The 23,096-nt window shown below is 45.5% G+C and overlaps 1 protein-coding gene and 1 long non-coding RNA gene across 10 annotated transcripts in view; one reads left to right on the top strand and one right to left on the bottom strand.

Moving 5' to 3' along the window:
* Window positions 1-6,739: 6,739 nt before the first annotated feature.
* Window positions 6,740-12,653, bottom strand: LOC138690885 (uncharacterized). Of its 5 annotated transcripts, XR_011329684.1 has the most exons (4): window positions 11,691-11,824; window positions 10,169-10,786; window positions 9,816-10,025; window positions 6,740-8,457 (listed from the first exon to the last, which is right to left on the bottom strand). It is a non-coding gene; the product is annotated as an uncharacterized lncRNA (long non-coding RNA). The 5 variants fall into 5 exon arrangements; XR_011329686.1 differs by lacking the exons at window positions 10,169-10,786; window positions 11,691-11,824 and adding an exon at window positions 12,388-12,653 and having other exon boundaries at window positions 7,063-8,457; window positions 9,816-10,007; XR_011329682.1 differs by lacking the exons at window positions 10,169-10,786; window positions 11,691-11,824 and adding an exon at window positions 12,388-12,651 and having other exon boundaries at window positions 7,063-8,457.
* The window catches only part of SLC6A6 (solute carrier family 6 member 6), a 59,101-nt gene continuing 47,610 nt past the window's right edge, over window positions 11,606-23,096 (top strand). For 2 of the 5 annotated variants that reach the window (XM_069812131.1, XM_069812130.1), the window contains exons 1-3: window positions 11,606-11,798; window positions 16,305-16,340; window positions 18,872-18,937. In XM_069812131.1, coding sequence (XP_069668232.1) covers window positions 18,883-18,937 — 55 coding nt within the window. In that variant the 5' untranslated portion in view covers window positions 11,606-11,798; window positions 16,305-16,340; window positions 18,872-18,882. The remainder of the gene's footprint in view (window positions 11,799-16,304; window positions 16,341-18,871; window positions 18,938-23,096) is intronic. The other 3 variants (XM_069812132.1, XM_069812133.1, XM_069812134.1) reach the window with 2 other exon arrangements.

Genomic DNA, 23,096 nt, shown 5'->3' with positions numbered 1-23,096 from the left:
AAACCTTAAATGGGGATGTAACTTCAACCACTTCTTAGTCAATGCTAAGGGAAAACAGGACTGTGATAGTCTAATATTTAAAAACCTCTTTATTTTTGAGGCAACTTTTATTCTTTTAATAATCAAGGGGAGACTGCTTCACAAAGAAAAGAAACAATTTTGTTTAAATTTGAACAACTCCCTTAAAATACTATTTCTGTGCACACTGAGCCTGTGTGACATTGTTTTAAGCCTTATACTTGTATTCACCATTCATTTAGCTTTCATTACTGCCAAAATCTCAATTGCCAGAGGATGTGCAAAACCTGCTGGGTGATTTGCAAAATCTTCCGGTGTTGGAAATTTTTCTAATGATGAAATACTTTATTAATTGCTTCTATTTTATCTGATTACTGGCTATTGCCACATGAATCCTGAGAGCTTTGCAACAAGGAAGATCTGTACTCCTTAAATCATAATTTCTGGGATTACACTAAAATACTGTGTAAAAACTAGTATTCATTATTATTCAGATAATTCTCAGTTTCAAATGTATCTTCCATGAGACTTTAGGCAAGAAAAAACAAGGAACTCACATCCAGGCTGTTTACTAATAAAATCCCCAACTGTTCCTCTAGAATTTGGTTTACTACTCAGTTGCATTGTTGTGATCCTGGGAAGGAAAGTTCAAGATCTGCTTAACGTGGTGTTTCTTTTCCAGTACACTTCCTACTGAATTCTGTGAATTGGGGATTGCTTGAGTAGTGTCCCTGCTAAAAGTGTTCCCTGTGCTTTTGACATTGAGCTTTTTCTTGTTGGCTGTCACATGTCCTTGGCTGTAACAATAATACAACAAATTCTGCTGGTTTCCCTGCATATTCTCAGAACAATTCAGATTTTGGTATATGCCAAGAGAATCATAAAAACATGGACCGTAAGTTTGGGACCATGTTTCCGAAAGCACTGGTGATGAAATTACTCCTGGACTATTGCAGCTAAAATATCACCGTGCTAGAAAGTATCGTCAGACTGAAAGGAAGAGAAAACATCAGAGAGCTTGAGAGACTCACCCATAACGAAAGATCAGAAGAATGGCTTTTGAACCAAAAGGCAAGTGGTGATTTTGGCACGAGCACAAACACAAAGGTCAGTGTGGATGTTTCTGTATAAACACGGGAAAGATCTCATTTACTTTATAGCTGAGTCAAGGGATGTAGTTACTATACATTTATCCCCTGATCTAAATACAACATGACCAAAAAGATGCATTGGGTAGCTGGGATACAACCAGGTCAGAGTCCCACACAAGCCAGGGACTTAAACGGGTTGCTGGCACCAAGGTGCCGTCGCCACAGCAGTTCCTCGTGCAGCCCCCCAAAGCGGGGCCAGGGGTCTTGTAACCACATCCCCTGGCCCAACAACAATTGCAGGAAGGTGGTGGACATGGACAATGTGGGAAGGTGGTAATGGTATGACATCGATACAAAGAAAATGCCCTTTGACTATGAGAAAACAAATTCCAGCAGTGTGACCTGCTAGGCTGGGAGGCAGGTACCCACAACAGTCCCCTGCTAACAGCTGGGGTACATTTAAAACTAGGTTGTGCAAACTATTAGAGACTATGCAGTATGTGGCAGCTCAGCACAGGCAGGGACACAGCTGGCTTGTGGGATGCTGGAGGTCTGCAGAGATCTCCATGGGTCTTAGGCTTCTCTTCCATCTCCGATTTCTGCCCTGCCAACGTCTGAGTGCATTACTGTCCTGTCATGTGATTTGTTTTATAACCCAGAGGGGACAGCTGAATTCCTTCTACAGCAACAATATTTTTTGTGATGCCAATGCCATGACCTTTATTCATGAAAAACAAAGTACAAATGGGGAAAGCAGGGTGGAGCGCTGTCAGAAATGTGATGTAAACATCTACAGTCATGGCTGTGCTCCTCCAAAGCCATTTCCCACCAGGTAAGAATCAGAGCAACAGGCATTGCAAACACAGCAGAGATCCTATCTGATACTTTGTTAAGCTAATTGCCTATACCTAGAAGCAAGGTCTAATAAAAATTGCCAAATTGAACTTTCGGTCAGATTACACAACAACAACAACAACAACAACAACAACAATAGCGTCCAAAGGATTTATGGAAACAAATTCCCATTCCAGGTATCTGCTGACATTTTAGAAAAGCCAGCCTCTTTTCTAGCATTCGTGAAAGTGGCATGAACAATTCAGCAGGAGAAGAGCTCCCGTTTTGTTGTGGAAACAGTCTCCGCGGTACCCTTGAAAATTCATCCTGAGGCAAGTTTGAAATAATTCATGCTTTTGCTCTTGCAAAAATATCTTCATGTTTGGAGCAAACAGCTGTGATGCTGGTGGAGAACAGCAGAAGTATGACCTGGATTCAAACCTGTATCTTACTGGGAGAACGGGAACTTAGTCTCCCAGTAGGGAGGTGAAATTCAGGCAGCAACGTTTGCAGAGCTGCCGAGAGCTCCAGGGTGGCATGAATTCAGCTTGAGGGGAAACCCGAGTTTAAGCCAGGTGAAGAGGGCACGTGGCAGCGTCCGCTGCTCCGGCTGGAGATGGTGCCTGTGCCCTGAGCTCCAGCAGGCCAGCGGGTGTGCCTCCATAACCGCCGTACCCCCTCCACACGGCTCCACAGGACCTCTGGAGGAATTGGATGGAAAAGCTCCCAGGAGTCCACCACACCCGCCACTGCGTGCCTCTGCTCGGTGATTTATTCAGCTCTGTCAGCAGGCAATCCCAGGGTCCCGCTGCTCCAGATGATGCCCGCTCGCTGCTACAACCCAGCCCGGTCACGCAGCTCCTCCGCCAGCTCCCCCCGCCACGCCGCCGATGTGCCCCCCGCCGGCACTCGCTACGGGGCGACACGGCCCGATGGTGTCTTTGCGAGCACGGGAGGGCATCCCAAGAGGGCATCCCAAAATCCGCTTCAGCTGCTCCACAGGTCCCTGGGATGTGCTTCCCAAGGAAATGTGGGAGCCTGAGGGCAAGTTTTCACACTTCTCTCCATGAACTTAACGAGCCTGACAGGCAAACGTGCAGGAGTAAAAATAAGAAAACTTCAGGTCTTTGGCTGACACAGTAAGAGAAAATTGCGCGGTGCTACAGGCAGCCTGTGACCAACCATGCACAAAATATTAACCGTTTGTGGCCCATTTAACAATCAATCAGCAAGTGATAAGATCGGCCTTTGATACAAATCAGAGCTGACTAGCGTTGGCTGAACAGATTTAGAGGCCCAAATCTGGATTTCTGGTGCTTCACGCTGAGCCTATTCCACCCCCTCCCTTCTCCAGGTCCTCCCGTGTAGAGACAACAGAGCGGGATTGCTCCGGCTGGCAGAGACAGGCAGCAGCCGCTTTTTGGTGCGAGGATGCAACACTGGGTTGGTGTTGCCTGCTGGGCAGGGTAAGGCCAACCGGCCGTATGCCGGACCCAGCCGGTGCTTCGCTTTCTTGATTCATGGGACCAGTAGCGGGTACCTGGCAGGGAAATTGCCGGACCAGAAGGATCCCGGTGCGATCTCCTGTGTTGGTGGATCTCAGTGAGGCGAACACCCCCATCGTTCCCGGTTTGCGTTGTGTTTGACAGAATAGGTGCAGGGCCAGGTGGGGCAAAGGGGCTCCTGTGCACCCCACAAACCCGAGCCTGAGGTAACTGAGAGAGTCCTGGGTAGCTTGAGGGAGACCTTACAAGCTCATGTTGTGTATTGCTTTATATTAATACAGCCTTGTGATTACATGCTACTTTGCTTTGATGGGCATTTTAAATAAACTGGTAGCAAATTTTATTAATTGCATGTGAAGGGAAGATCAGACATCTTTTTTTTAAGGAATAGTAGATAATTCACACCTTCCAGAAAGTGAGGTACTTCTAAAACCAGTAAGGAGCCAGTAAGTGGTGGCTGCTCCTGAATCCTGGGTTGTGTCCATCAGTCCTGTCAACTCTCCTTATTTCTGGCTGGGTTTATACAGAGGAGAGACTCGATGAAGATACGCTGGGCCTTCAGGATGAAGGCTGGGCATGCAACGTGTATGTGTGTGCATTGGCCAGGCAGGGTGAGGCTGCCAGTGCATGGGTTTGGGGACATTTTTGTCTCCTTAGCATTTGTGTTTGCTTGCTCCGGGGCCGTGCTGCCTCGCAGCTCAGTCCCGTGCCACCAGCCCTTTCTGTCACAGGCCCCACACTGAAGGCTTCAAAAGGGTTAGAGAAGAAATCCCCCCTCACTCCAGCTTCTCTTCTTCCTTCCTTTCAGGAGGTGGGGAGGAAACGCCTTGTAATACCATTGTCAAGGCCGCCCCTAAACAACACGGCAGATACGCACACCTTTAGCATATAGGGACAGGCAAGAAAACTCCCTAAAATTCTGCCTTTCCTCGTAACAACGCCAAGTGAGTCACCCTGGCCTCGGGCCAGGTCAGGAGCTCGCTGCCCAGGAAGCACCCCCGTAAACTTTCCAAAACCTGTATCTGCCCAGGTTGGAAGATAAGAGTCAGGTATCCCAAAAGAGAAGTGCAGGGATGCCGCAGTGAATATTGCTGAATTTATTTTAGGCAGTGGAGATTCTGGCTGAAAGATCACTTGAGAGCATGCCAAAGGCCCAGAAAAGGTAACTGCTCAGGTTGGCTCAAGGTCACCGAAGCCTGCGAGCCGCCGGCCTCCCTCCCCTGGGTGACATTGCTGCCCTATGGAGCGACGTGCTGCCGTGGAGGTGAAAGCCGAGGCATCCTCCTCGGAGCACGCGGGCAATGCTTGAAGTGTTTGTGCCCAGGCGGTGCCAAAGGACGGCGGGCACGGACGTGCCAGGAGCTGTCGGAGCCTCCATAAGTGGGTAGTGCAGCGGATGCTGCTATGTCGCTCCGCCGGTTAAAAGCGAAGCTCCCAAAGCCGACTCTGCCTCCCCTGCCACCAGATGCAAGCCATTTGTTTTGCATTTGGACTGGTAGTCCGGAAAACCGAAGCGCTGTGTTTTTAAGTTTATATTACATGTTTTCTTTCCAGTTTTGTTAATTAAAATCATGTAACTGGATGAGCAGTTACCGGATAGCTTGCAGGATTTATGTGAAATTTTATATTTTTTCTGGACGCTCAAGCATTTGATGCCCTTTCTCTCTCTGCTTGCAGTACATTAATTCACCTAGCTAGAAATTCTATCTGGCTGAACTGGTGACAGCATGCATTTGGGAATGGTTTTGTTTCTTACAGTATTTTCTCTTAGTGTTTGCCTACACCTGCCAATGTAATTTGTCAGAATAAACTAGGTACTTTAAAATCATTTTTTATACACTCTTCATAAGTGTTTCACCATCACTTTGAGACGGAAGGGATCAGAGGGACCCATACGCAAACAAAAAGAAATATGAGCACGTATGAATTCACTCAAGTGATCACTCTTCTTCCTCTTCGGTGAGTTTAATCCACTGGCTTGTCTGGATCAGTCACGTAAGTTGAGAGGGCTTGACTGCATCAGTGAGCTCACCACCATAAATTTCTGGACTATTTTCCACTGCGATGCCTGCTGTCACCTGGGATGTGGTCAGGCCAAGCCTGCCCGGCTCAGTGACCACCTCCAAATGGAAAGAGAAGTGGCTCTGCATGGCAGCCTCAGACCCCGCTGACCTTTTATCGCTTTCAGTGGGTCTGCCACAACTTCTTCCCCACCTCGGAGCCTACGTGCTCCTACAGCTTCCCACCTTTCATATCGCCTTTGCAGCACCTGTGGAACCATCTCGGCTCTGCAGGAGCCGTTCTGCTCGTGAGGCCAAGGAAATCTCTCTGCAAGCCATGCAGCAGCAGAATATTTAGCTGCAGCATAATGGGTATGTTATTAGCAGGGAAAGAAGCGTGTTCAAAATGTGCATCGTCTCCAAGCACGGCTTGTGCTACGGAGTAGTGCTAACAGAGGACTTGCTCCGCTGGGGGAATGTCACTTAAGCTGCCCAGACTTGAAGCTTTACTTTCAGCACTGAAAACATTAAGCGTGGATGTGTGCAAGGACATAAGCAGGATTTACTCTGGTCTGCAGAACAAAGCTGTGAGTAGCTCAGCAAAGCACATAGATGCTTCTTTCATGCAAGAGTGAGTATCACCTTAACTCAGCAGTGCCTTTCTATGCAAATCTTGAACTGTTCTGCGTTGTGTCAAATAATGACTGCAGAATTAGATCCAACAAGATGACATTTTTTTGCAGCAAGTACATTGGAGACTTAGCCTTTCCAGGGCTTGTATCTTGGTTATTAATAGTATCATTTGCCTTCTTTTGGAAAATTGAATTCATGTGATAAAGAAGAACTTTATGTATCAAATTCTGATGCAGAAGTTCTGGCATGAGTGCTTTTGTAAAATACAGAAGTGGAAAATGCAGGCTATATGGTAGAAAATTATTTTCTTTTGTGTTTTTTTGCAAATTTTATATGATCGAGCCAGCAAAGAACAATGCCAACATTAAAAAAAACCATTACCTGTTGACCTGCAAATTTAGGCAGGCATTGCAAGATTTGATAAGAACTGTTATGTAATAGTTCAGGCAAAAAAATGATTAAAAGAGATAAGTTACCATGCATCTAGTACTAGGTAAGCAGATTATAAAAGAAAAAAACCTGGGAAGTGCAATAACTGGATTTACTAATGCCACATAAACCAAAAAGATGAGCACAAATTTGGATTTTTGCACAGGGCAAGTGCTGCAGAATTTCCCTCGGGTAACAATCCTCTATTGGCAAAGCATGGTCAAACAGAAAAAAAAATATCTTTTTTGTCTTTAATTGTTGTGATTCTGTTTAAAAGTTACAAGACGCCGATTTTAGTATGTGGAATGCAATTGTGAAAGAATTTTCCTGAATTTTCGGTGATTGACTAAAATCCACACATATACTGGTTATTTTAATTTAAGGAAAAAGGATTTTGTTTCTTTATCCTGTTACATAACACTGGATCTATTCTCCCTTGAACACACAAGTATGTTTATCATTAATCTTAAAGGGAAACAGTCGTCCTTCAAAATCCTTTCTGAATTTTTATCTATTTTTTTTAAAGTTTGATCCCAAATGACTGGATATGAATTGAAGATGAAAGCACGTTGTTTATTTTTTTAATCAGATTACTTTAACCTCATTTATGCATAGTTCTTTTACTGTTCTTCCCAATAGCAACAGTGAAAAAAAAAACATTGTTTTAGAAGTGACTTCAAAAATGCAAAACATACGGTTCATACAGCATCCAGCAGGAGACAGAGTATGTGTTATTGGTTTTTAGCTCATTTTTATGAAACTGGCTGGCTTTCAGTTTGGAGACATTCTTTAATAATACCTATATTTTTCATTCTATAGTGCATTCCTTTCAAGGACTTGAAATTGCTCAGGAGCTCTCGAAAATCCCGGTGAAAACCTTTGGATATATGAGAGTTTTTTATGTCCAGGTAGCTGACTGTCAATTAACTTGAGACACTTCATTTTTTCCAAAAGCCAGCGTGACCACTTTGGTTCCTCTGGGTTTGCCCCTCATTTTAGGAATCAGCCCCTGTAAAGGAACAGGCATTTCTAAACTCAACTGGTGTTCGGAAAGGACCTGCTCCATCCTTTCAGGCTTGCTAAGTGCCTCAAGTTAGTATGTAATTAGCTTGATGTAAGGAAAGGACCAGTGGAGGCAATCCCATAATGGCTAGGCAGCCTGAAATAAAAGCAAAATAGGCCACCGATAGCATTAAAATCAGAGAATTTAATGCAATGGGGCTACTTTTCAAGAAGACCTGGGGTTTTTAGTTGCCACGGTGTTTAACTCACAAACTAGGTGTGGGGCTCCATCACCGGCAGGTTCACGTGATGGGGAGTGTACCAAAAAGCACAAGTCACATTTTGTTTTCTGTTTGATTACATGATTTAAATGGATAAACTAAGAAAAATTAACTGTCCAGGCCATAATTTCATCTAAAATAAACACGGACTAAAACTACAGCAACTTAGTGGATTGTGTGGATTAGTGAGATATCCTGGTATGTAATAGCAATAGCAACAATTTTATTCCCCAATTTAGTAATGCTTAAAATCTGCAATCCAGAGTCACTGCATGATGTTCAAATCCCTTACAAAATCTGCCTCCCTTTTTCAAGCTCAGGATCCTTTGCTATACAGGGGAACCCCGAAGGTTGCCCCCATAAAGCTTTGTATAGGAGATTTGTGTTCGAAGAATCATTAATGCGATGCACTTATTCAGACCGTCTTTTTGCCATTCTTGCTTATACCCATCTTCACAGACAGTGCTGTCGACTTGTCGCCTAGATTTCCGCTGGACATTGTGCCTGGATAAGTTTTGCCTTTTTTTTTTTTTAATGTTGATAAGTAAAATCTTCCCAGTTCCTGCAAAACCTCCTCCTTGTTCTTGCCCTGCCTTGGTCCTGAGTCCATGAAACATCATGTTCCCTTTAGCAGCCACACATTGAAAAGAAACAAGTTTTTCTCCTGAAAAAGGAAGAAATATTAAATCAATTTTTATTTTCAAATGAATGCGAATTTGCTGATGAGCATATTTGAGATCCCGGTGTGATATCCCTCCCTCCCTCCACCTCCCCTGATAGAAATCTGATCTAACTCTGCCATACACTTGTGTTAATATGCATCCATCTGCGAAATTAGGCTCTCGCATCCCTGCCCCTCGAGACCTCTTTTACAGGGTGCAAATACAGCGAATCTCTTCTGACATTCGTGCCTTCTTGGTAGATTTCCATGCGTCGTAGCCAAGCTGGGGATTTGGCCCAGTGTCTTTTTAAAACCCTGTGACCCAGACGTGGAGATTAAAAAAGAGTTATGTTATTGGATTAAACAGATACAAGAGGCGCTCACTGTATCAGCACCCAACACCTTGAAACTCCAGGAAGCAGCTCAGCATGTTAATGGCGAGAACAGTCTCTAAAAGGGAAAATGCAAAGGAAGGTGATTGCTAACCCGTGTCTTGGGCTGGGGTGCAAAAACCTGCCGCTCTGCCTGGTCTGCAAAGCAGCCACAGGGGTACGATATTCTGCTTTCTGGGGCGTCTTAATGCTGGATACGCTCGAGATCTGATACACAAGTCATTTGAACTACATCTACGTGTAGCTGGAGTGATTTTGGCCTGTCTTAGTTAAGTTTGGGTTAATGCCTTCATGGTGGGGTTTTAAAGGGGTTAGGCTTGATTACGCTATGAATGGCACCAGTGCACATTGAAATCAATAGAACTGCAGAAATAAAAATACTAATAGATTAAAGCCAGATCTACAGGAAAAAGGACAGTAATTTCAGGCACCATTTATATGCTTAATATTATACACATGCTTACGCTTTGTAATTTGGGCTCCAACTTGTGATTTCGGTTACGTAAGAGAGCCGGGGGAGCTGGAGGCACTAGAGCTGCCGTATGCTGCTGCTGCTGAAGGCAGAGTTCCCCCAAATATTAATCAGGCACATTCTCAGAAGTTGTGCTGTCTCATAATGAAACAGCAGACAGCGATGCACATATTTATGACACAAAAGGACTAATTATTATTATTATTATTCCACTTAGTTCCAGGTACTGTTTACATGCCTCTGACTTCAAAACAGCTTTGGCTGTTGTTTTTTTACCCCAAACATATTTTTTTTTTAAACACAGAGAGCAACCATGTGCTTTGTGTGGCTGACTTTTCTTTTAATGAGTGAGGAGCAACAGAACAAGGGAGAGCCAGAGACAGAAAATACAGGCTTTGATTCCTCTAGAGAACTTGAGCAAAATATTCCACTGCTGTCAGTGGTACAGCTGTGCTGGCAGGATCCTTAGCACAGATGAGGCTCCAGCCACCACTTACATTTCACCGATGTGACTGCTGGTTCCTAATCTGCATCGAGGCATCCTCACTGCAACTGAACAAGTGGCTGAGCTGGTGAGAAATGTTTTGCTTTGTTCCTTAACGCGGCCAGAGCCACCTGTGTTTGTGGTCCCTCGCGGAGTCTCACCGAATGCTAGCTGCCTTCAGCAAAGGATGCCTACGAATCCGAAGCTGCAGTACAGGAGAAACCTGAATCAGGGAGAAGACGTAGGTGGCAGCATGCACTACATCATGTTATTAGTTTAAACCAGGCTGTTTAGTGGAGATATGTCATCAGTTAGCTGCGTATATCCTATAGCTGTATCTATTTTTCAGCGAAGAGACTTAGTCACTTAGCAGGTCAGCTTGGATACTGGAAAATCACAGAGTGCGCTGGAGTCAGGGAAAATTGCTTGTGTGACTGTGGCATGCTGTATTTGGCATACTGTACTGCCAGCAAGGGCTGTGCAGAAGGGGTGCAGCTCTGTGCCTTTGCATGGACCAGCCAAAGAAATCCGCCTTTCCTAGACACCTCCCGGGAGGCTGCTGTGACAGAATTTGATCCCCTGGCAGCCTACCCAGAGGTGATGGGCTGCAAAGGTGTGTCGCCCAGTGGCTGCCATCCTAGTTTGTGGTGTAGGACGGTAGGGTCTCGTGTCTGGGAAAGCCTGGGGGCGCAAGGCTGTGGGGACCGTTTGGTCTTCTTTGGTCCACCTCTGCTGTTCCCAGCGCAAGGCCAGCACCGCGGGACTTCAGCGGAACACAGATGGCCCAAAATCTCCTTTTCCGCGCCAGTCTGCCCCCACAATGCAAATGGTATTTTGCGGTAGAGAGGATCTTACTAAGTCTTCAGCAGGGGTTATATGATAAATGCCTAGCGAGTCTGTATGATGCTGTATCCTTTCATTAACAGAACTAGAGGAGATGCAGGTAGGAGAGCAAAGACGTATTTGAGTCATATACCCGTTTGCCTGCAGGAAAAAAGCACCGGCTTGGCGTTGCAACGAAACCCAACGCAAGACAAACCCTCGCCCCGCTCATTCCTCCTGCCGATCGCCCCGGCCGTACTTTGTCCTCCAGCTGTGAGCGGTGGCTGACCGGTGCCGGGGACCGCTCTTTTTTGGGAGGAGAGACGAGACCCCGGCCTCCCAGGCACCTGCCAGCTCACGCTCCCTCGTGTTTCCCCCTCCAGCAGGAGACGGCTGCCGAGACCAAACGCCCCCAAAGCCTGGCCGAGCGACGGCCGGGGCCGGAGTCCGAGCCCCGCCGCCACCTTCCCGGGGGGGAAACGCGGTGGCCGAGGAGCAAAGCCAGGGCCCGGGGGCAGCGCCGGTGACAACGCCGCGGGATGCTTTGTCTGCCAGAAGGGCGCTCTTTGTGTAAAGACAAAAAATCGTAACGAAGGAAAAAAAAAAAAGAAAAAATGTACCAAAAAAAAAAAAAAAAAAAGAGCAGAGGAGAGCCGCGGCGGGCAGCCCTCCGCTCCCCTCCCCGCCTCGGCAGCCGCGGGACGAGGGCCGGCTCCCGCCGGGCCGGCTCGGGGGCGGCCCCGCTCCCCGCGGGGCTCCGCGGGGGAAGGCGGGCGGCCCGGGGCGGCCCCCCCCAACCTCCCCCCCCCTTCCCCTCCGGCGGCGGCCGCTGCCCCGCACCCGCCCGCCCCTCCCCGCCGCCCCGCGGCCGCCTGCCAGCCCGGGCTCCGCCGCCGTGTCTGCGGCATGGCCCCTCCTCCCCCACACCCCTTCCTTTAGGCTCCCCCCTCCCCAGCAAAGAAGAGGCCGTGCCGGTGTTTTTCCACTCAGCAGGATGGGTGATGCTCAAAGCTCCCTCATTAGACAACAGACACGAGAGGTCAGGAAGAAAGCGCTTATAAATTACCGTTTCCTCCCGCTCGGCGCTGCTAGTCGCGCCGCACCGCTCCGCCGGACGCGCCGCAACCGCCGCAGGGGCGCAGCGGCGCGCAGGCACCGCGGGCAGCGGACGCAGGTACCGGCGCCGAGCGGGCGGGCGGGCGGGCGGGCGGCGGGGATACTGACACTGCTGCGGCGGCGGGGCTGGCGCGGATCGCCGTCCGCTGCCGCGGCGAACAAAGGGCGGCCGCTCCGCGCCCAGCCGAGCCGAACCGAGCCGGGCCGGGGGCGGCGGCGGAGCCCTCCCTTTGTCCGCGCCGCCTCGGGGTGCCCCCGGGCGCGCTTTACGCTTCCTCCCCACCCCTCCTTTATTTATTTATTCATTCATTCTTCTCTCAATCCCCCCTCCTCCCCAGCTGTTTCGTTCCCCCTGCGGGGTTTTTTTCTCCCCCAGCGGTTATTTTCATCCACCCCCCCCCTCACCCCCCCCCCCCCCCCCACCTTGCGTTAACTTTTTTTCGCGATAACAGTTTGCAGCAATTACCCACTTGCTGGCGGCCCTCCAGCAGCACATCTACGGAGCACGCTTCTCGCCTCGGCTATTTTTTGCCCTTTTTCTCTCGCCTTCCCACCCCTTCCCGCTGTATTTTTTCTGGCTGCCGTGCGCTAACCTCAAGCGAAGAGGCTGGTACAGGCAATGCTACATCTGATGCTCATGGGCCTACCTGGTGGGTAATACCGCTGCGGCTTCTTCCTTTTTACCCTCCCTCGTTTTCCTTTTATTTTGTCGATCCTTGGCATGCTGAAATCAAAGTTGTGATTGGGGCTTGGAAATAAAACGCAGGGACTGCGCGGGGCAGGTTACCGAGCTCAGCGTGGTGCAAAGGGGCGATAATTCTGGGTTCATCTCAGGGTAACTTGGATCCAAAATTCACCCACTGGCTTTAAGATAATGAATGCCCATCTCTGCCTGATACTGTAACAGGCGGCATGTGGGAGGACTCGCAAGGTTTCCATATAAGAACATGGGAGAATTTATTTCACACAGGCGAAGAAATGTGCAGAGTATGTGTTATTTATGAAACGGAAGGCAAGCTGTGTTTTCCTTAAGCAGCTCCGAGAGTGGCAAAACTTTGTATCTAGAAATTGTAAAAGCTGGTTTCTGCTGTTAATAAGAGCTATGTTTAAACGAAAGCACCGATGAAAAAAAAGTAGTGGGAGAGGATCCAGATAAACACGGAGAAATACAACCCCACACGTATTCCAGCACAGTTTGTGCCAAGGTGTGAAGATGGAGGTTTTTGGTTAGTTCCCATTTTTTTAACCGTATTGGGAAAGGCATTAAGAAAATGTGCTGAGAGGAGCCGGTTGCGTTGATAGTGCTATTTTGGTAACTGCATTTTTTTTTTCCTTATTGCTTGCATGTCACAATGTTTCAAGTCTTGGACTAGCAAAAAAGTGAGGCAGCCCTGACCGGGGGACATATCGTCAGCTGTGTCGTTTGTGGCTCGGATGACAGTTGCTACCAGTTTAGGTTTTATGACTTTGGGTTTGAGGGTAAATCAGCCCACTAAAACCTGCTGCTCTGGAATTTGGAGGGGAGAGGCATTGGTGAAAGCCCTGATAGTTTTGACAGCCGGGTGTTTACCTCTGGGTCTGCGTTTGGGCGAGCTGACTGATTTTTGGCATTGCCTACCTTTGCACGAGTATTACGGAAAGATTCCCCTAAAGGTTGTTGGGGGTTTTTTAAAGCAAAAATGCGTGAGCAGTTGAGGCAGCCAGCAGCGGGACGGTATCCCTTGTCCGGAGTAAGTCGAGGCTGAAGCACGAGTGTGGCGGGAAGATGTCTTTGTTGCCCTCGTTAAACTGACACTGGAAACTTTATTTTTGGCACTTTCGGAGATAGCATCTTCGCATTTCCTCTCCAACTGTCTCGTCGCTTCTTTGCTTTTTTTTTTCTTTTCTTTTTTCTTTTTTTTTTCCCCTTCTTTTTTTTCCTTTTTTTTTTTTTTTCCTCTCTATTTGCCGGCTTCTCACCTTCCCTGTCCCCCTTGCCACCTCTCTCCCGGTTTGGGCTGCTTTGAGGCTGCACCCACTGGAGGGCGACAGACACCTTTCCCTCTCCGTGGGGTCCCGGGGCTGCCCCGCGGGTGGGGCGGGACCCTGAGCCCCAGCCTGGGGGCCAGGGCCAAGAGAGGAAAGGCCGCTTCTTGCTGTAATTTATTAACCTGCTTCTTTTACCGTGCCATGTTAGGGTTATTTTCTGTCATACTTTGCAAAAAGCAGGAGATTGCAGATGGCACTGTGATATTTGGAGGTACCGAGAAGATGGTTGCATGCTTGGGGGTGCGAGATCAAAATCCTGGGGGGTTTGTTTGTTTGTTTAGGGAGCTTGGCCTAGAATCCAGTAGAAATTTGGAATGCTTCAAATGCTACCAATTTTTATTTTATTTTACTTTGCTGTAGCCAGGCGCAAAATTTGGCGTGCTACTCTTTGTTGGTAGTGACTAATTTGTAGCTTTTGGGTGGATTGCCTGGAGGTTTCTTAAACGTCAGAGGTGAAATGTTGGGGCCGTGGCAGGAGGCTTCAGTCTGTGTGAAATGCTGTATGAAAAGAGGTGCAACGTTGCCCTGGAAAAATAGGAAGACACTTCAGATTGGCTTACTCTTGCTGCACAGTGCTTGGGAAAGCTCCTGTGCCTGAGCACAGTTCTGTTTGCAAAGCCTCAGGGAGGGTCTTGTCTTACAGCTAATTGTTGCAAGTATTTCAATGAGTTTTCCTTAAATCGATACTCTGCCTAACTAAGACTACATCTTAGTGGCTTCTAGCCAAGTCCTGTGGGCTGGGTGTTTCCAAAGAGAGTCGGAGGTGCAAGCCTTTCAGCAGGCTGCCATGTTTCCCGGGCAGTGATGCTCCCAGCATTTTCATCAATGCACCTCAAGACTCTGCAGCAAACCCAAATTATTTTAATTTCACCCCATCTAGGTTTTCGAATGCCGCATAGTTTTGACCCAATGGCAACGTTGCCAGTTCCACCAGTAAGGGAAGTGTCTGCAGTGGTCCCTTAGCACCAACTTTTAATCATGCTGGCAAATGACTCACTCTGAAAAGATTATGCTGATTTGTTTCTTTTAAATTAACCATATTACAACACACAAAAATAGATGGGAAAGCCACAGTAGTTAAAGTCTTTTGCAAGTAATGCTGATTTGATTGGTCATACTAATAAATTGTAGATCATTTAAGAAGTGCAGCTTTGAATAGATTACCCAGTAGGATTAGTGCCTTCGACTTCTTCTCATCACTAACTTAATTTACGTGACCAGAACGGGTCAGGTTTATATTTTTTAAAGTAATCCTGAGTCCAGTCCTCTAAGTGCTCCATACACAGAACTCAAGTTTATTCTAGTGCCACTCGGGGCGGGGAGGGGGGGCTGCTTGCAGGATTGGGTCCTTGGCATTTGGAAGAAAAGTGTGAGGATGAAAATGCAGTGATTTAATATTTGTTGAATTTCTTCCATACATGTGTATTTACTTGAATCCCCAGCTGCTGTAGTGCCATGGATTTAATTGATTTGTGCTAGCCAAGTATCATCCCAAGGCATGTAAATCTAGGCAATACTCTTTAAATTGCTTACAGGGTAGCTAATATTGATGTAAGGTAATGTGGTAGAAATTAAGTGAAACTGCCAGTCTTCATTGTCCTTTTTTTACCCCAAAGCTGCCATTGGAAGGGCTACCATGCTGCCAATCTGTGACACCGTGGCTGGTGTCCTACAGCATCTTCTGTATTTATGTCAGTCTCTCTCATTTTTCTAAATTTTTTTTCAATGTGTCTAGGTTTACACCAGCAAAAAGCTGCTCGCTCATTGCCGACCCTAAACCCTGCTCCAAGAGCATCCACCAAACCCACCAGCTAGACTGGTGGAAGGGGAGCACGAGTCAAATCCACGTCCTGCCAGCGAGCGTTAGGTGGGAGGCAGCAGGGCGGGTGGCACACGGCTGCAAGAGGGTGGCTGTTGAGACGCACAGGCTGTTGGGAGGTCTTGTGCATTTTAGCAGTTACTGGGTTTCCTGTTGTGGTTCTCTGTTGCCCACAATGGTCACGGCCTTGAAGAACACCTTCGCTGCCATGCCTGCCCGACCTGGGTTTGAATGCAGTCAGTACTTGAGCACGGTGGAAAAATGATTATGCTGGGCCAAAACACAGCGGGAGTGCCCTGCTTTAGGGTGTCGGTGTAGGCAGGCTGCCCGTAGGTAATAGAGCAACCGTACATCGAGCCACAGGCTTATCAGTGAGCTGGAATGTAGTTAAAAGTTCTTCCTTTTTTTGCTTCAGATCACATGGCATTTGCATTTTATTTCACTGCCGCAGTGTAATTTCCTTGCTCTTGAGACAGATATAGCCAAATTTTCTGTGATGTTTTACATAGGATGAAACAAGTGAGAAATGATCTCCTGTTTTGGCATTTGTGCTACGTTCAGTGTCTTGATGTTCTTCAAATATACGTTCATACTGATGAAATTCAGAAAACACTATGCATGATAACATTGAAACGTGTCTGACTTATCTTGCTAGACCCATGTTTTTCCTTTAAAATATTTTTTTTGCCTTTTCTTTTTCTCTTTTTTTCCAAACAGGAAGAGAAAATCCATTCAGGAGAGACTCTACTTCATGTAAGTGTTATTTATGTTTGTTTATGAAATTACAAAAGGCTTATAAAGCTCATTAAAATGTTCAAATACTGAACATTTACCATCTGTAAATAGAAACCAAGTACAGAGCGTGTAAAAATAGGCTGTATAATAATGCTCAGCAACTGTTACCTTAAATCTATCTGTGCAGTTCTTCTCTGCATATCACTGCAGAATTTAGAAACCATTGCAAAGCACTTTGCAGGCATTTAAGCAGCATGCCCATAATGTTGGTGTGTAAATCCTGGAGGGATAATGTTAAAGCGGTTTGCCCAAAACAGAGGAGACCCGTAACTGAGAGCTCGTTTTAGCACCCCAGAGTCCTTGATTCCCAAACCCCGTGACAAGAGTCAGCTTCTCTGCCTTGGATCCTACAAAATCCAAGTTCTGCCTATAGAGCCATTTGTTTGCGTGCATGTGTACTAGTGTGTGCATGTATACGTGTGGGTAAGAGAGTGTGTGTATATGCGTATTTGGCCTCAAATAGCCTATAGGTATTTCAGGCCTTTTCTACAACCTATGGTGATACCCATTAAAATAAGAGTGGATGCCACCAGCCATTGGTGAATACTGTTGCAAATGTTTTGTGAAAGCATTTGACTCCAGACTGACTGCTCGGTCTGGGTGATCCCGGTACAGTATTCTTCATGGGACCAAGAAAGCTGCATGTCATAAAAATACAACAGATTTTTTGCCACACCATCTAGTGACCTGGTTTGCTTGCAGATCTCATATTTGAAAACTCTTGAGTAGCATAGGAAGCTCTGCTCTGGTATTTCTTCCTAGTAAATAAATCTGATTAAATGTTTTAAGGGGCTGCATAGATGAAGACTCTCATTACCTTAATGCAAAATTAGCTTAGCAAGGAAAATGACTGCATTGTTCCCAATGCAGGGCCCGCTTTGCATAACTTCCAAGCATGTACTGTGTCCAGTGGCATGGCAAGCCCACGAGCGCTCACCTCAGGCTGATTTCCCATAAGTCAACATTTTTTTTTTTTTTTTTTTTTAAATAACATATATCTCAGAATTGCAGCACTCCATTATGCTTGCGTAGCAACTGCTGGTTAATATGTAGCAAAACGCCATGTGGTAACAAATGTTTTTTTGCTATTGTTGAGCTGGAATGTTAGTTCAGCTTCTAGATAAAAGTGGCTTGCGCAAGGCGCCCTGGTAGACCATGATTTCTGTGGCTTGTACGGTAGTTCTGTAGGCAACCGTGTTCTGCTCTTCCTCTCCCCTGTGCTTCCCTTCATCTTCCATGTGAGCGAGGGGTGGGCTTAGGTAAAGGCAGGGCACTGGCAGCCCTTTGCATCTCACAAAGCACCAGTGTGGGGTTTATATTAAGCCCGTTGCTAGTCAAGCATCTGTTGAAAACACTTTATTCTTGTTGTGTTTCTAGCAGAAACGTTGTAAGATGCTTTATTTAATAGCTTTAAACCACAAATGTTCTTTGGCTGGTTTTGTGGATATCATAAGACAATCTTTCAAAAAAAAAAAAAAAAGAAAAAAAGCCAATAGTAAGTGAAGGATACCTCACAAAGGATCAAAGAATTGTCCTTCCCTGCAGCTGGAATCCTAGCTGAGACTACCTTAAGAGTTTGTATCTTTCAGAAGATACATCGTCATTTTTAAAAGGTAACAGAGAAGGGAAAAAGTCCAGAAGGCTTTTGATTATGACCATTTTCAACATTTGTAGCTCACTATTATTTCATTCTAGTGTGGGAAATTCAAACCTCTTGAAAAGCCTGTGAAGCGCATCCTTCCCAGAGATTTTAAATGGGAAAGAGTGCAACAAAACCACCCTTAGGGGAAGAAGCTCCCAAGCAGAGAAGAGCCCAAACAGACAAACCCTACAGCGGTGACTGTATGGTGTCTGGGAACTGCAGAATAAGCACGCAGTGCAGATCTGAAGAGTTTTGGCCGGAGATTTCAGTATCACAAACAAGTAATGGGGAGCTTCCTAAGTCCAATACATGTACTCCAAAATGAATGAGTAATGAAAAGTTCGTGGTCCAGAGGCCATTTGCGGTGCAGCCTTCCATCACCTGCTGTGGCTTTTCAACAGCTAACAGCGAGCTTTGAGCATCAGAGCCTCTCTCTTCTGGTTCTGTGCATGACATGTTACGACTTTGACTCGATAACTCTATTCGTGCCTGTCTGTGCATTGGCTCCCCTTGGCTTCTTCAACTGTGTGAGTTTCCAAAGAGAATTAAACTCCAGGGACAGGAATAGCGAGGCTATAACGAAATGGCAGGATCGTGAAGCATCCAGGACAGGGACCTCTCCCAGGCCCTGTTCAGAGGGAGTTGACTCCTGTGGCAGTGAATGCTCGGTGGGGATCAACCCCTCAGGGCTGTGACTTGGATGTGTCACCGTGACAGGAGGTGACCACTTTGAGAAAGGACTCTGTGTGACAGTAACCAGCCATATGTAGTTGTAATGATAAGAAAGGGACCATCTTTTGTAGTCACTTTGCGACAAATACTACCACAATTCATTACTTTCCATCAGTGCCTCATCCTATGGAGGAATCACCACTGCCCATCTACATTGAGGAGGGGACAGAAGTCCCGATTGGTGAGTGCAGTTGGGATGGGATATGTTTAAGGGGGGGTATAATGGTACCTGGGTTTTATATTCCTCACGTTTGTGTATACACATTTGTCATTGAAAATTTTAAGGCCTGTTGCAAATGTTTGGGGATTTTTATTTTATTTTCTTAATGCAGGTGTATTTTAGAGCTCCTGAGGATTGTTAAATACAGCTAGTGTTGGTTTTCAACTAATCATAAATCAAAGTACATAATTTATGCAGTGACATTGAAAGCTTCCGTGCAGGATCTCTTAACACAAGGCTGGGGAAGACCACGAGTATCACAAGAGGTAGTTCCCACTTCAGCCTTTGACCTCGGTGTTGAGATACTCAGAATAATCTGCTGGCTGGGTCAGCAGTTTATGTTTTGCTGACAATGTCCTGCCCAGCACCCAGCAGACTCACATTGCAAGCACCACTGAATAGCCAGAAGAGAGTTAGAGAGGTTTGCCATTACCTGTGTTGCACGTCGAAGAGCTGCACACTCCCATTTCTGAGCTCTGGCATGGATGTATTGTCACTACATGGATGTATAGCTTTGGGTGTTGGTTTTTTTGCTTGGTTGGTTGGTTTTTAAATAGAGGAGCAGTATTTCAGATAACTGATAAAGACACTAAAAGATCAATAAGTTGGTCTGTAGTGATCTCTTTGGAATGTAGAAAGCTGTGACTGCAGCATTTCCCAGAGCCTTTTATTCAACTTGTTCTCAGTTGCATACAGTTAGTATGCCTTGGCTACCACCTTGGGAGTCTGCCCTGTTGAGCAGATGTGTCTCTTCAAATAATTTTTTTTATTCTACATCCTGAATTTTTCCATTCCTAAATTCAAGCAGTTGCTTCTTGTCCTACTGTCTTTTGAGCTAGATTAATTACCTTCCTCTACACACAGTACCTTGAAGGTATTTATAGCTGGATCTCAGCCCAGGAGTCTCCTCATTTATAGACCATATTAATTTAGCTCTCTTACTCTCTCCTTCGATCATTTTTATTGTCCTTATTTGTATTTCCTTTCATTTTTCTATCTCCTTTCTAATCTGTGGAGACTTGAACAGCTCATACTATATTCACTGTGGTTGTTTTGACATAGCATTATGCTTTAGATTTCCATATTATCCCTTCATATGTACACATCCAGAAATAGCTTAGCTTTTGACACTTCTCCTGCATCACTCAGTAGCATCACAGAGAGAAACTGTATTACTTGGCTAATCTTACCTGCAATCACCTTTAGGTCTTTCCTGGATTCACAGCTTTGCAGCTAGCTGCTTCTCAGGCAATGTCACAGCTCTCCTGAGATGCAGGGCTTTATACTTCCTAGCACTAAATCCCCATCCCATTGCATGCCACTTACTTATTTTACTCAGGAATGATTTAAGACAGTATGCCTATGTATTTAGTTTAATGCCTTGGGATTTTATCATTTATGTAGAAGTTGTTACTGTTTTATCATATATAGAGCAAAGAAGTACTTACTTACAATTTTATGTTTTGATACCTATCACGACTGTCTTCTGCACATTACTCCAGACTCATTTCCCAGCTCCGTCATACTTGTTTGCATACCTTCCCTAACTTTTCTTTCCTCTAGTTATAAAAATTCATAATGTAAAAACTGACAGGTTTAGCCACCTTCTTGTCTTCATTTTGTACCTTTTCTCGTTATATAGTTAGTATATTGTTGCTGTATCCCTCCTATGCATGGCACGATGTGGTCTTTCCCACAGCAAATCATCTTTTCCTCACCTCTTCTGGAGTGATAGTTAGCCAAATGTCTGCTCAACATTAGTCCCCTCTTGTAGAACCATTAAGGCTAAGTTCTGTCACGGCCCCTGGTATTTCATCTTGTCTTTCCCATTGCACTGAGGAAACCTGGACTGCCAGGATGGCAGCACCTGCACCAAGAAAAATACCGTAAGGCTGATGAATCACAAAACTGACTAAACAAACAAACAAAAAACCCCTATGAGTGAAAAGCTTTTTAGAGGTCGTTTGTTCGGTGCTGTCATGAAGCAGGTTTGTTGGATCAGGCTGCAAAATGCAGCAGTAGCTGTGAAATGGCCAAATTGGGTTGGGGAGGGCATCATGTTTACTTGTTTTAAATAAGTATCTGGAGTGTCAATACAGCAAGCTGTGGTTAAGGGGGAATGAGTGGAAAAAGTAAATGATGCAGAGATGAGAGCAAACCACAAGCTCCGAGTTTGGTATTTGAATGCCTGGCATGGGTCAGGGCTTTTATAATAGTTGGATGCAGTATAAATCATCAAGCTAGGAAGTCAGCTGCAAAATTCTGATCCGGATCTGGGTCTCAGTTTTGGTCTGACTTTCCATTGAGCTTACCAGTGTGATCCAGATCCAGGGTGCCCATTTGCACCTGTAGAGACCAGAACAGGAATAAAAAGAAGTCCTGCCTGAGTTTAGGTTGGAGAAGAATAACCCACAGTGCAGTTGTTAAAACAATTCAGCACAACCATCATTTACGTTTAAAAGGTTGTTTGGAGAACTTAGATTATATCCGCATCTAAAACATATTTTGGAGAGTATATGGAGCGCATACTGTTCTGGCCCAAGCCTGACTGGTGGTGGTAGATCGCTTTGTAGCTTCTGTATTTATTTTAAAAAATAGAGAAATCAGTAGGTTCTTTCAGTCTAAATTTAACAATGCTAATTATTTCAAGCAATTTAAAAAGGAACATAAATCTTGCTTGTTTAGTACAGCTGCTTCATGAAAACAGCAGCTACAAATAATACCCTATAATGAAAATCTAGCTAACACTGTCATGAATTAACCAACAAGAGAATGATTGTATGGGATCGGGACAAAGGCAGCATTTCCTTCTCTGAAGGGAGGGTCTTTGTGTTGAGGAGGTCATTATTACCTAAATGCTGGTTTTATCTCCTTCGGTGAAATGAAGACTTTGACATTTTTACATAGATGAATATGAGTTTTGATTGGAAAAAGGTCTGAGCCCTACTTAATTTTTACCTACTTTTGTACTTTCAAGTACATTCCTAGAGGAAGGTAGGTAAGCAAGATGCAACAAACATGTTAATAAATCAAAGATATTTCTGAGGAGATGGAGAATATTTTGTGAGCACTAGCAAAGAATCTACAGAATAACAATAAAAGAGTGCAGGTCAGACGCTGGCAGTCTTGGTTCAGGCACAATTTCAGCTGTCTTCCACACAAACAGTTCAGGAGATTCAAGGTGAGGAACTAGACAGAGCAGGTGGTTATTCACCATTGCCGTTCATGCTAAGGTCATGGCCATGCTCCCCGATCACCATTTGGAACGTGTTGTGTTAAGCACTGAAGAGAACACCTGAGGCCACACAGTCCAAATTTACATTTTATAAAGCAAAAACCCAGGACAAAATATTTGTATTGGCAATCATTGTATTTGGCCCATACAGAACACCACCGAGGGAATAATTGCCTCCTCGGGGATCAGGGAGCAATAGGAGCTGTAGGCTGAGATGTTGTTTATGTTTTTCCTTCCAAGTCACATTTTGAGACGTTAGTGTTGTTTAATACCTGTGAAATTAGCTGCAAAGACACACAGATTCGGGATCTAATTCTCAACTGATTTACTCCAGCATAGCTTTGTTGATTCCAGTAGCATCGCTATTGCTTTATCATTGTGTAAACAGTATCAAAAAGTCAGACGTCCTTTTTCAGGAATCAGTCCTGCTGACCTTGAAACCCATGGCACTTCTGCTGTAGCTCTGAGTCCCTACGTGGGCAAAATCCCAGTGGTCCACTTCTATCTTACTGATCCACTTTTGCTAATGAATAGCACTGGCTTCAGTGGACTTGTATCAAATGTATACAAGCGTTACGTAGACCTTGCCTATATAGGACTTTTTGCCCCATTAAGTCACCTTGGTATGGTGGAAAGCTCCTTTAGCACTCCGAAGCCATATTCTCTCGGTGGTATTCACAAGTCATGGTGTAGCCTGGGCTCATTTGAGTAATCTTGATTACAGGAGATAAATTTTCTTGTAATCGCACACAGTTTCTTCTGCTGCTGCTCGGTCCCTGCTTTTAGGCATCTCTGATGTCTTATTAATGATAAAAGCTGGATTTCTAGTCTATTTCTGCTCTTGGGCAGACTCACTGAAAGACAGATGCTTTGGGTTTTGCTTTT

The sequence above is a fragment of the Haliaeetus albicilla genome, chromosome 24 (genome assembly GCF_947461875.1).
Source record: "Haliaeetus albicilla chromosome 24, bHalAlb1.1, whole genome shotgun sequence".
In the NCBI taxonomy this organism is placed as follows: domain Eukaryota; kingdom Metazoa; phylum Chordata; class Aves; order Accipitriformes; family Accipitridae; genus Haliaeetus; species Haliaeetus albicilla.
The sequence above is the reverse complement of the archived record's forward strand: the minus strand, read 5'-3'. Positions and strand labels throughout refer to the sequence as shown.